Genomic DNA, 16,313 nt, shown 5'->3' on the forward strand with positions numbered 1-16,313 from the left:
TACTTGATACTTGATTGAAGAGAGATGATCACTGTAATTCTTGACACAATGTAAAAAAAAAATAAAAAATTAATGTAAAGACATCTTGATGTTTATTTTGTCAGCATTTTATTGGAATGTTTAGGAAGGAAAGTTAGTGTTTTGTCTGGAGATGAGTGGTTCTCGATAAATGCAGAGATACAGAGAAACCAGATCTTAGTGGCAGATGCAGCTGAAGTCTGCGGCTCATAGTAAAAGGCAGGTGCATTTGGACAACTTCTCTTGGCTGAGCAGACCATGCTGGGTTGTGGCCAAGTTCTGGATCAGGCCCCAGAAGTGTTTGAAGCTGATGCCTTCTCCATCTTTCACACCCATTTGCTTCAGCACATCTCCAAAATGATCCGACTAGAGGGGAAAAAAAGAGAGTGAAAATCCTCAAAGATGTTCATGTATCCTGTCAAAATGTGCCCCATTTAAAATGTTTTTTCTCTTTTGCATTTGAACAATTGCGCTTTATCGCCCTAATGTGGCCGTTGGTTTGTCTGTATTGCTCAGTAAAAACATTAGTTTGAGCCCCCCCCCCTTATGTTCTTTAATAACTCTGAAAGTTCAAGTACAATGAGTAGATTCATGCTTTCAGTTATAATCTTTAAATATAATCGAACCTAATTAAACATTGCAATGCTTGCAAAATCATATATACAATACTGATATTTATTTTGTGCTAATAATTTTATTTAAATCTGTACAGTGACAGTCTAAAATTTTTTCTTTCTTCTGTTACTAACATGTCACAACATGAACTGTGAGCACAATTACATCAACACTGAAGTACAGTTCAAATGTTACAGTATCATTTACCTCAAAGCATTTGCTCTTCATTCAACTAAAATAAACTAAATTAAACTAAACTAAATCTTCTCTGTTACAGGTTCTCCCTGAAGCTGTAGAAGGCCTGCCATGATATGATCTAGTACCGACTGTAACTGAAGAGCAGGAAAAACTATTTAGATCAACGGCAGCCACCATTTTGCTCCCTGAATGGAGCCACACCCAGTGTCCTTCGCAGGCTCAACCTGAGTTTAAACTGCTCTGTGTAATCAGACCACGCCTCTATCTAAGGCAACAAACTATGAGAAACAGTCTCTGTGAAACCAACCAATCCTTCACAGAAATCATACACAGGAAAAATGTTAAATTATGGTAAAATGGCAGCTGTGGTTACCAGAACTTTACTATAATAAATATGGTGACAACGTTACCAGGCATTAGGGGAAGGTGTGTTTTTTACACCAGCTTATACACTGTTCCTATATTTACTGCTACTGGAATAAGTTAAATGGACAGATGATAATAAATAAAGCCTGCATGATAGCTGCAAAACTGGCCTTTCCAGCACAGCACCCCCACACACAAACACACTACACCACCAAAGTAACATGTATCCCTAAAACAATGCAAAAAAAAAAAAAAAATTAAGGTAAGCTATACAATTAATACTTTTTATATCTAAAAAGTTTTTTTTACAATGTTTTACAGCAAAAGCTTATTTTTTAAAAAAGAGGCCTAACATTATTGTTATCATAAATAAAACTGATTTCACTGTAGCATTTTCACATTTTCCCCCATTGAAAGGATTATCAATTGTTAAGCTACAGCTTAATACAGTCACCGGACATGAGTAATAACAGTTTTTAGACATTCTTATCTGGTGGAATGAATGGCAACATGGGTTTTTACCTTGACTAAGGTTGGCATCTGGGAGGAGAGAAGGTTCTTGAACTCATCTACCTTCAGCGTAGGCCGATTATCAGGAGAAGCAGCATGGAAGTTTGTGACCAAGGTGTTAATGGCCTTCTCAAGGTCTGAATACTGCAGAATTAAGAGAGTACAAGATGTTGTGTACAGATAGAGACAAATAATTAAAATAATTCCACAATGAAGTTTTCTCTCTCTAGTTCTTTAGAAAATCACCCATGTGTTGGCACTTTAAAGAACATAGAAACAAAAAACACTGATCTGGGGAGAATATAATGATCTTTTTTGCTCAATGTCTATGATAATTCAAATGGAAAATGTAGTGCAGGAAACCATCTCTTAAATTACAAAAATAGAAATGATATGACGATCAGCACTTTTTTAGTATTTAGAAATTATTTATTTAGTTTTGGTATGTTAACATCTGTTGCTTTGTCTTTTATAATGAAGAACAATAAACATTCAGGCTGAAACAATCATATGCGCTCAGTTTTATATTGATCAATCAACTTGTCAAAAAGCTTGTGCACTATTAAAGGAGTCTGTAAACTGTGTGTATTCAAACATTGCTCCCTCTCACACAATTATCTAGATTCTAAAGTACCTGAAATACCTGCATGTCAGGCCATGACGCCCCCTTCGAGCACTATTTATCTAAGCTGAGCCTTTTATGACGGAAACCATTTCCCTGTTTTGTTAAGACAAAGGGTTAGGGTTTCATTGTTATGGCTCAAAATACATTTACTGTACACTGTTGAAATAATACATAAAAATAGTGTGGCTACAATAATAATAATAATAAAGGGTTAAAGGGATAGTTCAACCAATAATGATTTTTTTTTTTTTTTTTTGTCATTTACTCACCCTCATTTTGGTAAGCAGACAGTTGACTGCACCCATTGACTTCCACAGTATTTTTTCCTGGAAGTCAATGGGTGCCGTCAACCATCTTCTTTTGTGTTCAACAGAAGAAAGTAACTCATAAAGGTTTGTAACAACTTAAAGGGCGAGTAAGTAATGACAAAATTTTCATTTTGGGTTGAACCATCCCTTTAATATCTAACACTTTGCAGCCTTGACCATTCACAACCACCCTGGTCTCACACCTTCTTGAGGCATCTCAGCCAATGCACAACAACGCAAGAGTCTGATTGATTCCCCGTGCTTTCCATTTCTACACAATGCCTGTATGTCAAAACCTAGTGAGCTGCCTGCTTAGACAGCATTTTTTGGCTATCATAGGCGCGACGGGGGTGGTTAGGGTTGGAACGCAGGCAGCTCACTAGGTTTTGACACATAACCATTGTGTCGTTTGAATAAATACAATTGCGAACATTTCATTGCAGCGAAGGTCTCGACTCATATGGCTTGAATTATCTGGCACTATTTCTAAGATTCTTTCTTTGTTAAGGTCACAAGGCGAGTTTCTGCATTCAAAAACAGGGAGACTCACTCAGCGCAGCGGGATGCCAAAGAACGCACGTCCTCGAGAAAAGTTTTCGAAAGTCGAATTTCTTTTCAATCTACATGTCCTATAAAACGCGGTGGTTATGACACGATACATAAATAACAAAGACAAAGACACGTCCGCATAAAAACAACCAACCAAACAACCAGAAAACAGCACAAACGAGGTGCGTCAGTGGCACTTGGAGTTATTAACTGCTCATACAAAAAGGAAACAGAAGCAAAGATCTTTGGGGGGTAAAACACTAAAATAACATTTATAGAAAAAAAGTTTTCTTGTTTTAGTTTGTTTGACAGCAGAATACTACAACATCTTGAGACACAGTTTCGGTCAAGTGCGGAAGATTACCGAGACTGACAAACGCAAAGTTTCAAGAGAAAAAACCGACGAAACGCAGCTTATGTAAAACATTCATAAACTGCGTGAACCCCAATTTAAATGTAAAAGAGCAACCACAAATATGTAATATAATGTAGACCACATACCTCTGCCGCCATTTGAAGTGAATTTATTTTATTTTCTTGCCACTAGATAAACTTTACTGTTCCCGTCGTGCAGTACTCCTACTTTACACTCTCAGCGTCCCATCGCTTCTGTCACATCTTGGCTGACATCCTGAATCCTCCCACTGAGGGGAAAAAAAAAATCAAACCCACCTTCCGTGTCAGTGACCGCTATGGGAAAAATGTCTCCTGTAACTTGATGCTTTAGGACAGTAAACCTAACGGGGCGGAGTCAATCGGGTTTCATATGCTCCACACTCTGGAAAAAAACTCTGGAAAACCAGGTTTCCGTATGACACATTTTTGTTGATGGATGAAACTATTGGAAACTATGGCCTACTGCTCGTTTTGGGAACACATCTGGAAGCTCTCAGGATACAAATTCCTTTGCGCAACAACAGGCCTCTACTTCAGAACGTGTGATTAGGTTTGCATTGGCCTAGTTTTTAATCGTGTGGCATGTCGTAATCGTATTGTTCTAAAAAACTGATAAGTTAGAACGTGTTAGATATTCAATGTGCAGTTTTGGTCAGCATTACTATTTTTCATGAGATTCTTTCCAAGAAGCTATCTACTCTATAGATTCCCATTGAGCAAGGCGTGTCCCTGTACAGATCAAAATTCACTGACTGGCTTCCTCTCCTTGTTTTCTGAACAGTTCTGCTTATGCACAGGCAAGGGCATGCTTAGCATTTTGGGTGGGTGCGCTTACGAGACATGACACTCCTTTGACAGCATTACAGCAGCACATCACTAAAGAATATAGGGCAGCATTGTACAGGTGCAAAAGCACACAGATTTACACATAAACAAACTGAGCAATGAATTAGTCAGCCTATCCTCATCTTCAAACAGTTGCACAACCCTCACTGTAAAATCCAATAGCTTTCCTGACTCACATATACTTAGTAAACTTTACTCAGTAATATAAAATACATACTTCTTACTAGGTTTTGTTGAGTTACAGTCAATATGGTTTGACTGTTTTTTTTTGTTTGTTTTTTTGCCATAAAACTATCATTTCACAACAGCATTAAACTATTATTAGGCCTATTTTAAATTGAGAAAATTCAGATTGTAATGAAAGCACTGTAAAAGTGATTTTTATTTTTTTTACGCTGACTTTTTTTTTTACTCAACTATACTTTATCACTGCATCAAAGATGGACCAGACCTTCTCAATGCAAAGACGTGAAGTTGTGGATGCAGATGGAGCAGTGGCCAGCTCTTTTTACAGAGAGACAAGTAAGTACTTATTCATACCCTTTTCCACCATTATAAACCACATTCTGTTTAGGTTTGGCTTTAGAATTGGCCTGTTGGCCTGACCGCATGCATTGAAAGATATTTTTTATAAAGATCAGAAAAGTCAAAAATAATTGTTCATTGAAAGATTTCCACACTGTCCCATGCCTTTCTTTTTTTTTTTTGCCTGTGTTGTAGGTGTTTGCAGAGTTTAACAGGATAGTCCCCACAGATCTTCAGACCGCAGAGTAACTTTTATGGTGCTGTGGATCGCTACACACCACGCTTTGTCACAAACTTCAAGTCTTCAAGAAGCATTGGAGAGAAATTAGATGAGCTTATGCAGCAAATTAATACAGGGGTGAGTTTACTGCAGCCTTAATTTTGTATTAATATTCTGAGTTTATCATGGTTTTGCTTACAATCTATCTAGCTGTTGTCTAAAGTGTTGTGGAGTTTTGTTGATAAACTCTTTAACTGTGGACTGTAATCTTAAAGGATTAGTTCACTTTCAAATAAAAATTTCCTGATAATTTACTCACACCCATGTCATCCAAGATGTCCATATCTTTCTTTCTTCAGTCAAAAAGAAATTAAGGTTTTTGAGGAAAATACAATTTTTATTTATATTTTATAGATCATGCCTTTTCACTTTTCTCTGTTGTAATATTTTTATTGTTTGGTTTCATTCAGGTATGTGATGTTGATGAAGCCTGGGCACAACTATCTGTTGGGGTGCTGACTGTCAACTTCCCTCTCTAAATAAACTCTACCTTTGCCCAGTGTCTACTGCCATCATTGTTGCAAAAGGTATTGTAATGGATAATCTGCACAACCTGCCTCAGGCAAATTGCATCTATTTTGGTCTGTTTTATGCTTTAAATTTGGATTACGCAAAAGACATGAAAAATACTTTTAACTTCATTCAGAAATTGTTGCTTGCTTTGAGACAGAACAAACTCTCACCAAAACTGCAATCTCTGAACAATCTCCTGTTGAGTAATCCAATGTGCAAGATTGATGATGTTTGGCATTAGATTACATTTGTTTATGACAGTGGAATTAGATTAGTTGATAGAAAAATAAAAGGTTAACTAAGCCACTTGTTTAAAATTTTCAGCCCATTAGTTCATGAGCAAGTTAAAGGGTTAGTTCACCCAAAAATGAAAATTCTGTCAGTAATTACTCACCTTCATGTCGTTCAAAACCTGTAAGACCTTCGTTCATCTTCAAAACACAAATAAAGATATTTTTGATGAAATCTGAGAGCTTTCTACCCCCCAATGACCGCAACGTCATTGCAACTTTCAAGGCCCAGAAAAAAAACATCGTTACAATAGTCCATGTGAAGTATACAGAACTTCAACCTTAATATTGAAGCAACGAGAATATTTTTTGTGCTATTTTAACTGTGTCTTTACTACCTTTCTGGGCCTTGGAAGTTGCAATGACATTGCAGTCTATGGAGGGACAGAAACCTCTCAGATTTCATTAAAAATATCTTCATTTGTATTCCTAAGATGAACAAAAGTCTTACGGGGTTGGAACAACATGAGGGTGAGTAATTACTGACAGAATTACATTTTTTGTGTGAACTAACCCTTTAAGAACCTGTCAGTGTATTCATTTCTAATGTATGTGTTTGAGAGACATTGCTTTTTCATCGTTTAGGCTTAAACGATGAAATACTATTCCACCGTTAATGAATGTAGCCACTTTTTTTGCACTTCTATATACCAAGTTTGGTCTGCGAAGTGTTATTGATTAAAGTGAGTAATTGTTATGTATTGAATTGTTAAAGCTGTTTGTTGAGAATCTGTTAGAGTCAGGGTATGGTCTCAAATATATTTATTTTTATATGTATTTCTCATGGTTAGTTCATGTTAGTTAACACATAATATTAACTAATATAACACAAACACATAATGTTAACTAATAAACCTTATTATAAAGTGTTTCTTTTTTTTTTTTTTTTCAAAAAAAATGTAAAAACCTAAAGTGACTATTTACATAAATTGTATACCCCAATGCAAACTTGTGTGGACCACCCCTGTGTCAGTTGTTTAGAAAACAAATACAATAAATTTACCTTTGAACTGAATCATTGCCTTAAATTTATTTGTCCAGTTGTAAATGTTATCTTTGTAAAATTGTGAAAGTATTCTCAATGATATATAATAGATGATTGATAGCACTTAAGTTATTGGAGTAAAGCTTACTTGCTATTTTAAGTGCAATCGGTTTGCATGGTTTTAACAAGTAAAGTTGCTTTTAAAGTAAAGTAAACTCAGTAATTCCAAGTTGTATGCAGAAAACACCAAAGGTTAACACAACTAGCATAAATGAGTACAAGTAAATGATCAAGTATACTATACAAATTCGTTTTAAGTTACTGGAACTCTCTTGTAAGTGTACACTACTAGACATGCACTTGTTAGTACTACATACTATTCCTATTTCACGTTACTTAGTTTTTTAAGTGCAATCGGTTTGCATGCTTTTTTTGAGTAAGCTGAACTAATCGGATTTTACAGTGCTCTTGTGCAATTTTAAAAATGGTAATTGATAACTAGTAGTGGGCTTTGAATAACGGACTCACTTACACAAGCAGAATTACACACTCACACTATCATATGAGTATTTCAGGCGTTCAGGGACCTTTTTACCCATACACAGACACACACGAAAATGGATCATAATTTTAAAGTTAAGGCTTTAATGTACAGTTAAATATACTTTACATTTGCTTTAGTCAATACCTCGAAATAAGATAATTTCTTAAAAGCATGACAATATTATTAAGGCATGATTTAAAATGTACTTTAATGAAAAGTATATCTTTATTGCATTATTAATTAATATATTATTTGCAAGTACAGATATACTTTTAAGATTAGAAGTACACTACAAGTGCACATTCAGTTCAATTAAGCACACTACTTTTTAACAATGGAATACAAAGGCCATTTGTTTCTGTGTTATGAAGTTTTTTGTAAGTTGTCTTTAGTGCATGTTGATTCTGGTTTGTTACTGAACAATGTCCATTTGAAAACATCAGGGTTTGGCCCCATATTCAAGTAAATTGTAAATGGTCGCAATTTTTCTGTTCTTTTTCCTAGCTATATTTTTATATTTTTTTGGGTGTGAGCACAAACAGCAGTGTTTCTCACTGCAGATGTTAGTTTCAACTCAGTGCAAGTCTACATTCTTCACATACCACATTTTTATGGCAAACTGGAGGTAAAACAGGCAGTTTGCAAATGGCAGTCTCCCTCAAATGTAGCATACTCACAAAGAGAACAAATGTACTTTGTATGTACAGACTCGTGTTCATACTTGTATGATTGTGATTCATAGATTATGCATGCTTCAGAGTCTAGAGTCAAGTATTTGCTCATGAGTGTGTCATCATCATCTGCTTCAATGGATGCTGCACTCTCATGGCTAACTAAACAGACAATAGAATATGCACTGTTCAGCCACAACATTAAATCCACTGACAGGTGAATTGAATGACATTGATTATAACATTACAATGGCACCTGTCAAGTAGTGTGATATATTAGGCGGCAAGTGAACAGTTGGTTCTTAAATTTCTAATGTTGGAAGCAGGAAAATGGACAAGCTAAAGATCTGAGCGACTTTGACAAGGACCAAATAGTGATGGATAATGGCAAGTCTTGTCAGGAGTTCTTAGTATGCATTGGTTAGTAGTACATACTAAAGGTGGTGCAAGGAAGGACAACTGGTGAACCAGCGTCAGGGTCATGGGCACCCAAGGCTCGTTAAAGCATGTGGGACTGCTGAAAAACGTAATGCTTCCTATGACACAGTGCAACTCACAGTACATCGCTGTTTGCTGTATGGGGCTGTGTAGCTGCCAACCGGTCAGAGTACCCATGATGACCCTTGTTCAATGCCAAAAGTGCCTACAATGGGGATTGTTAAAATGCCCATTGTTAAAATGCCAATGAAAATTGTTCAGAAATGGTTTGAGGAACATGACAAAAAGATCCAGATGTTTCCTTGGCCTCCAAATTCCCCTGATCTTACTGTGATTGAGCATCTATGGAATGTGCTGGACATAAAAGCTTCAGCATAGGTTCTACCAGGAAGGCTCTAATGTCACATCATTCATTAATTAAATTGAGCAATTTAAGTCTACACTATATAAGTTTCACCGTACTCTCTCATTTGCTGATCATAGGTGACCTGGCGAAGTAGTCCTCCATCTTCCTCACCACCACCACCAGATTGGTCCTTTCCTCCTGTCCGGGGTTGGCCAGATTACATCAAGACATGGACTAAGGACAAAGAATTTTGTGATAGGACAGCAGCTTACACAAATTCATATGTAATTGTTGAAAAATCTTTCAGAGAATAAAATTATTGAATGTTTATCTGCCTACTGAGTGTTTCTGGTACAACAACAAATTCGATCCATGGAGGCCCCACCTCGCAACTTGCAGGGCTTAAGGCCCAGATATATACTCACAGTGAAGTTCTTTTTTGTTCTTCACTTTGGGGTAAAAAGAAGTTAGAAATACGTGACCAGCGGTATACTATTAGCGAACATCCCGATGCTGCCCATGCTGCTGCAAGTGGCGTTTAAATGAATATGTAAATATGTGCCGCACTTTGATTTGAACAAAATAAACAAACTAAACACAGCAAAAATAACAGCAGTGAGAAAACAGCAGTTAAGAAAGCATCTGATCATAGCGATGTTGATATGTTTAGGTCTACAATTCAGCACTCCAGTCAAGTCATGTGACTCCTCATGTTTATTTACTCATCAATGATTTTACTTGCAGACATCTGACCTTGACAGACTGAACAGGAGACATGAAGATTTCCATATCACAAAAAGGCAGAGCCCCAGAGCCCTACCTACCTATAAGGTAATTGCCAGGGACCAATGGGGGTTCGAAGGTGGTCTCCAGCCATAGTGAATTTTTCAGAAAGTAACATCACACCAGTTCATTCTTCGATTTTGTTTAAAGTATATCAGTGCCTTTAAAGGATCTGCTGCTAATGTCTTGGTGCATCAGAGCTGAGGGGGGCGCACACGATATTAGGCAGGGAGTTTTAATGTGTGGCTGATCAATGTATACAACATTAAAACCACCTGCATAATATTGTGTTGCCAAAACAGCTCTGATGCATTGAGGCATGGACTCCACAAGACCTCTGAACGTGTCCTGTGGCATCTGGCACCAAGACATTACCAGCAGATCATTTAAGTCCAAAGTGGTGCTCTCTGCAGAGTCATTGAGGTCCAGCTCCACCTCTCTGGTGTCGTCGTCTGATGGGGTAGAGTTGTGGTTAGGGTTACGGTGTGGTTGTTCTAGCTCCAGCCATTAAGCCCAAATTACAGTCTCCTATCGCTAGATGTCTAGTGAGGGGGAACTAGACGTAAGCTCCACCCATTTGTTCAGCAGTGAGCAGCCTCTCTTAAGTCCTGCAAGTTGGGAGGTGGGGCCTCCATGGATCGGATTTGTTGGGCCAGCACATACTCAATCGGATTGAGATCTGGGGAATTTACAGGCCAAGGCAATACCTTGAACTCTTTGTCATTTTCCTCAAACATTTGAATATATAGCTATGTTAATTAAAATACTTTGGGGACAATAGCCTAAGCTAAACCAATGAAAATGAAAATATTGTCATGAAAATATTAGGGCCAATATTCTATTATTTTTCATTTTGTAGCTCTTTGATGAGGACTTTATTTAATTTCAAGAGCTTATGGTTAATATTTCTTTTTTTTTCTTTTTTTTTGTTCCACAACCCACTAGCAACATCAATCCGTCCATTCAAACTGCTAGTCTTTAAAAGAAAACGTATCAGGGTGCCTTCCAACCTGTTCAGTTTGTATAAAAGTATACAGAGAAGCAGGAAACCAAGAGCACATAGGATTAGTTCCCTGTCATCCCAACAAGGGTTGAAACATAACATGACTGATTACGAATTTACTCTGCCTAATCTGATGGCAATGTCACAATACCCTATCCTGTTCAAACCTGTGCTAAACTGAATCTACTTCTGCCCTGCCTTAATATCTCATAACTACTGACATCACAGAGCCATGACTCTCCCTGTATCCGCTTTAACCAGGGGCATTTCTATCCTTTCATCGATACTGGGACAACGTGTCTCTATTGTTCTTAACCAGAGGAAGGTGCCTACTAGGAGCAATCTTCTAATGGGACCCCAAGATGACTTACAATGACTAAAAATAAGACAAAACAAACATTTGATTCATTATAATCATTTTATATATTTACATTTGCATCGCCATTATACATTATATTTTATATAGGGCTGTCAAAAGATTAATCGCGATTAATCGCATCCAAAATAAAAGTTTGTGTTTACATAATATATGTGTGTGTACTGTGTATAATTATTTTGTATATATCAATACACACACATGCTTTTATATATTTAAGAAAAATGTGTAATTTATATATATAAAAATTATATTTATATATAATATAAATTATATATATATATATATATATATATATATATATATATATATATATATATTCTTAAATATATACATGCATTTGTGTGTATTTATATATACAAAATGATTATACACAGTACACACACATATATTATGTAAACACAAACTTTTATTTTGGATGCGATTAATCACGATTAATCTTTTGACAGCCCTAATTTTATATGTTCTAGTTATGCAAAGTTATAAAATAAAAATAAAAATCCTTATTCCTAATCCTTGTTCAGTAAATCTCAAACAACTGGAAAAGTCATAGGGCCTTTGAAAATTGCTGAATGGGTAATGTTCATCTCCGTGGCTGAGGAGAGCCATGACCTTTTAGAGTTTTCGAGGGAATTCCTCCGGCTTGCCATCACCAGCTCCCTTAATAACAACACCCTGAGGACCCTGTTCCAGATCGGGGCAACTTCCAAACACCCTATTGACCTCCCAGACACCACAAGGCTGGACTGGATGGAAACCTTGATTCGTTGTCTGGAGAGTGTTGGGTCCCAGTCTGGAACCAAGCCCATCTCTGAGTCCATTCCAGATTCTCGTTCCGTCCCATCATGGCTGCCATTCCAGAGTCTTGTCCTGTCCCGTCATTGTCACCATTCCAGAGTCTCATCCTGTCCTGTCATGGCCGCCATTCCAGAGTCTGGTCCTGTCCCACAATGTCCGCCCTTTCAGAGTCTCACCCTGTCCTGTCATGTCAGCCATTCCAGAGTCTTGTCCCAAGGTGGCCGCCATTCCAGAGTCTCGTCCCAAGATGGCTGCCACCGCGCCTGATTCTCCTGTCCCCCTCCTCGTCCAGAGTCCAGAGAAATTGGACTTAATAGATTTTGATACTGAAATACCCTGTCTTCCGCCATCATATGTATTATCTGTCTGCCCGGAACTGTCTGTCAGTCCCAATTCCCCTCCCCCCCAGCCTCCCTCTCCCACCTTTTCACATCATCTGTTCCTCATCCCCACTGCAACAGCTTCCTATCAGTCCCTCAGCTCAGCCTCTTTCCACCACCAGTGATATGGACTCGCCACGGGTCTGCCAGTCTCTAGCTCCGTCGTGGTCGGTGAATCCCCGATCTCCGCCTCCGGCCTCCGCGACCAGGACTCCACCTCGGTCCGTCAGCCCATTAGCTCCACCTTTGCTCCTACCTTCTTCATCTCCATCGTGGCCCATCACACCACCAGCTCTGCCAGGCTCCCTTGTCCCTCTGGCCCGTCTTGGTCATTCGTCGACCTGCCCTCGCCTCAGGACTACACGGCTTCACCTCGTCCCTCTGGCTCCATTGGGCTCCTTGCTCCCTCCAGCTCCACCGTGGTCCTCAGTCGTTCCGGCTCCACTGGGGCCCTCTGAATCCCTGCCTGTGTCTCGGTCACCAGAGCTGTTGGCATCGCCATGTCCCTCCGGATCCTCAGCATCGCCTTGGCTCGTCGGCTCTCTGTCTACAACCTGGTCTCCTCTTCCACCTGCTCCACCTTCGTCAGTCAGCCCCCTAGAGTCGTCAGCCCTTTCTCCACCATGGTTCCTCCTTCCATCGGCTCCACCATGAGCTGCAGCCAGGTTCCCACCTTGCTCCATCTGCTCCTAGTCCCTCCTGTCTCCTCCCACCATCTACTCCACCCTGGTCTCCCGAGCTGCCCGCACCACCTTGGAGGCTTCCAATTCTGTCAAAGCCACGCCCACGCCCTTGGATGTTTTACAGCGTGAGGATGCGCCTTCCGGGAGGGTGGGGTGCTGTTATGTTTCAGTTCATGTTTGGACTTTCAGTTTGTATTTTGACTGCTTCTTGTTTTTCTTTGTTCTTTTTCCACCACTCATTTGTTTCTATGGTTACTGACATTATGAGTTAATTTGTCACAAGCTGATTAATTATCTAATTAACATTTCTGTTTGCTATTTAAGATGCACCCTTTCTTTCAGTCTTTGTCCAATGTCTGTTGTGTATTTTCCCTGCCTTTCAGTTTGTTCCAGAGTATTATTATTAAAGGTTGAATTTGCATCTGTAATCAGAGTCTTCGGTCTGTTCCTGAGATAACCTTAGTGTGAGAGTAGCAGGTGACGGTGTCACTGTGAATATTTAGACAACTAACATTTAACACTGTTCCAGCTTTTAACTTCAACAGACAATAACAGAAGTTTTAAAAAAGTGCAACGGAATATACTGAGGTCCTGCATTTCAGTCAAACTGTTTATGAAACCAATCTCACTGCATTTTAATGCTAACTAGACTTGCCATAGTTGTAAGTATCCTGTGTTTTCTGTAGTCACTGACTACTGTGAGAAGACCAATCACAGAGGGCTGAACGGAAGACCAAGTTTTTGCTGATCAAGACAAATAAAGGCTAGACTCAGTTGTGTGCTAGTCAGACATAAAAGATGAGCATCTGGCTGATGATTTGGGTATCTCTCACTGTAGGAACAGGTAAAAAGAGATTTGACTAATTTTGTAAATGAAGCAGTTTGTTAAATGAGAATTTTAGAAATTCTCTAGAAATATACTTCTAAATCCATACAAAATCAAGTTGGTAACAATTTATTTCGATAGTCCACTTTAGACATTCTACTAACTATAAGTAACTTGTCATCTACCTACCAGTCATTAGAGTATTAGTAGACTGTCTAACTGCTAACACTTTATTTTGATGGTCTCCCAACATACCGACTATAAGTAACTTTGCAAGTACATGCCAACTTATTCTACTAACCGTATCCTAACTGTCTACTAAAACTACTAAAATGAAAGTTAGTTGACATGTAGTTGCAAATTAATGAGTAGGTTGGCATGTACAAAAGTTACAAAGCTAGTTAGTAGAATGTCTAAAGTGGGCTATTGAGTGCAACCATCAAGTTTATTTAAATGTACTAATGTGCTTCAAAGGTTAACATTAATATTTTATCTGCGAGTTATATTTGTTTGCATATATGTATTGTATGAATTTAGCAAACATTGATAGGCAGTTTGGCATGATAATTTTGAATTGATTAAAAATAACGTTGTTCAACGTTGTTTACGTTGTTCAAAAATCTGCTGTATAAAAGCCCCAATAGGAAAGAGTCAGAAGTATTAACATAAACATTACAATATTTCTCATCTAGCGACAAAGCCGTTCATTGTGACACAGTGGCCGACAGTTGCTGAGGTGATGGCTGGAGAGGACGTAACTTTAAAGTGCAACATTGTGGAGTTGTACTCCCCGTGTTCCACGGTGGCTTGGCTGAGAGTCATTCCTGAGAATGCAACTATCAGCCTCACTGACAGACTTCAAATCGATCCTCATCACTTGTCCAACCAGTGGACCAGCATTTGTACTGCTGTTATCACCAATTCAACAGTGCATGACTCCAGTATGTACTATTGTGCAGCTGTGCAAAGCCGCTTTGCTCATATTGGCAATGGATCCAGGGTTATTGTAAAAGCCAAAGGTAAGTCTAATTAAATATAATAATAATCATCTCTTATTGTGAATTAATAATTTTGTATAAACAAAATAATAATGGCATTTTTGTCTTCTGTGTACATATATTACTATATGTACACAGAAGACAAAAATGCCATTATTGGTGGCACCATCAGGTCAACTTTACAAAAGGACTTTAAGAAAATAAATGTATGGCATTTTTTGTTATTTACTCCATAAAATGAGTGGGTAAGTTAGTACAGTACATTATTACTTTGTAGCAAGATTTAATAATGGCATTTATATCCAGGATTAAATATTTAGCCTACCTAGAATACATTTTTCAGTTTTTAAATATATTTTTACATTTCTTTTTTAGTTTGTACTTGCTGAATTATCCATGACTCCCATTTATACACTCTCTCGTAAAAATAAAGGTGTTTTTTTTTTTTTTTTTTTTTTTTTTTTTTGTAGTGGTGCAATAGAAGCAGCATTTTGGCTTCCCTAAATAACCTTTCAGTCAACATTTCTGAAAAAAAAAAAAAAAAAAAAAAAGGAAATTTCTCCTACTCTCTTTCCAGAACACACTGGGTTTCCTGTTATTGATATTCTGACACCGCTGATCCCAAACGGTTCTTTAGTCCCTCTTCATTGTGTTGTGACTGGCGTTGAGTCTTCTCAGATTCATATGTCCTGGGCTGTAGAGAGTAGAAAAGAGAAAGGACAGGCAGTTTTGACACATGGAAATGATGGTGGCATCCAGATCAACAGGAACCAAATCCTGATCACTGCTGAGGAGTGGGACAGAAAGGTGAAGTGCGTGTGTGTGGTGAAGTTTAGAGGACAGCTCTATACCAAGACCCTTCAGCGACATGGTAGAGTATAATATCTCTAAAATATGCACTACCGTTTAAGAGTTTGGGATTCATCAGGGGGATTCCGATGAAAAATATTAATCGGTGCTACTGATTTCAACATTGATAATAATAAACAGCAAGTTGAGTTGCAAATCAGCATTTTAGAATGATTTTTGAAGGATTATGTAACACTGTGATGTGAGTGATAGCTGCTGAAAATCAGCTTTTTTACAGGAATAAATTATATTTTCAAATATATTGAAGTACAAAATAGTTATTTTAATTGTAATAATCTTTCACTTTTTTGATCAAATAAATCCACTCTTTGTGACGCCAAACTTTTGAACGGTAGTGTTTAATTAGTTCATAAAATTGATTTATTCAATGTTTTTAATGAACATCTTTATATTGAATATTGTTTTATTTTTTCTAATGTGCTCTTCCATATTTTCTCTCTCTGCAGATGCATCAAATGTGTGCTATGCTGTAAAATACATATATCTGTCTCTCTGCTTCATTTTTTGTCTCCTGTTTCTGATAACAGTGATTGTTTATGTTTATAAACTGGAACGAAAAACTTTTGTGATGAT

At 37.9% G+C, this 16,313-nt stretch overlaps 1 protein-coding gene and 1 long non-coding RNA gene across 2 annotated transcripts; one reads left to right on the plus strand and one right to left on the minus strand.

Moving 5' to 3' along the window:
* Positions 1 to 91: 91 nt before the first annotated feature.
* Positions 92 to 3,883, minus strand: s100v2 (S100 calcium binding protein V2). Its single transcript, XM_081376350.1, has 3 exons — positions 3,691 to 3,883; positions 1,720 to 1,851; positions 92 to 384 (listed from the first exon to the last, which is right to left on the minus strand). Exons 1-3 carry the CDS (start codon positions 3,700 to 3,702, stop codon positions 226 to 228), a joined length of 303 nt encoding a protein of 100 aa, XP_081232476.1. The 5' UTR covers positions 3,703 to 3,883; the 3' UTR covers positions 92 to 225.
* LOC308697205 lies at positions 3,836 to 7,052 on the plus strand. The gene is made up of 4 exons (XR_014030912.1): positions 3,836 to 4,135; positions 4,872 to 4,953; positions 5,152 to 5,314; positions 5,647 to 7,052. It is a non-coding gene; the product is annotated as an uncharacterized lncRNA (long non-coding RNA).
* Positions 7,053 to 16,313: the final 9,261 nt, after the last annotated feature.

The sequence above is a fragment of the Scardinius erythrophthalmus genome (assembly GCF_964197995.2).
Source record: "Scardinius erythrophthalmus genome assembly, chromosome: 10".
Lineage (NCBI taxonomy): Eukaryota > Metazoa > Chordata > Actinopteri > Cypriniformes > Leuciscidae > Scardinius > Scardinius erythrophthalmus.

Coding starts and splice junctions, on each gene's coding strand:
- s100v2 (XM_081376350.1), bottom strand. Junction 385..1,719: donor AGATGCCAACCTTAGTCAAG/GTAAAAACCCAT, acceptor TTTCCCCTCTAG/TCGGATCATTTTGGAGATGT.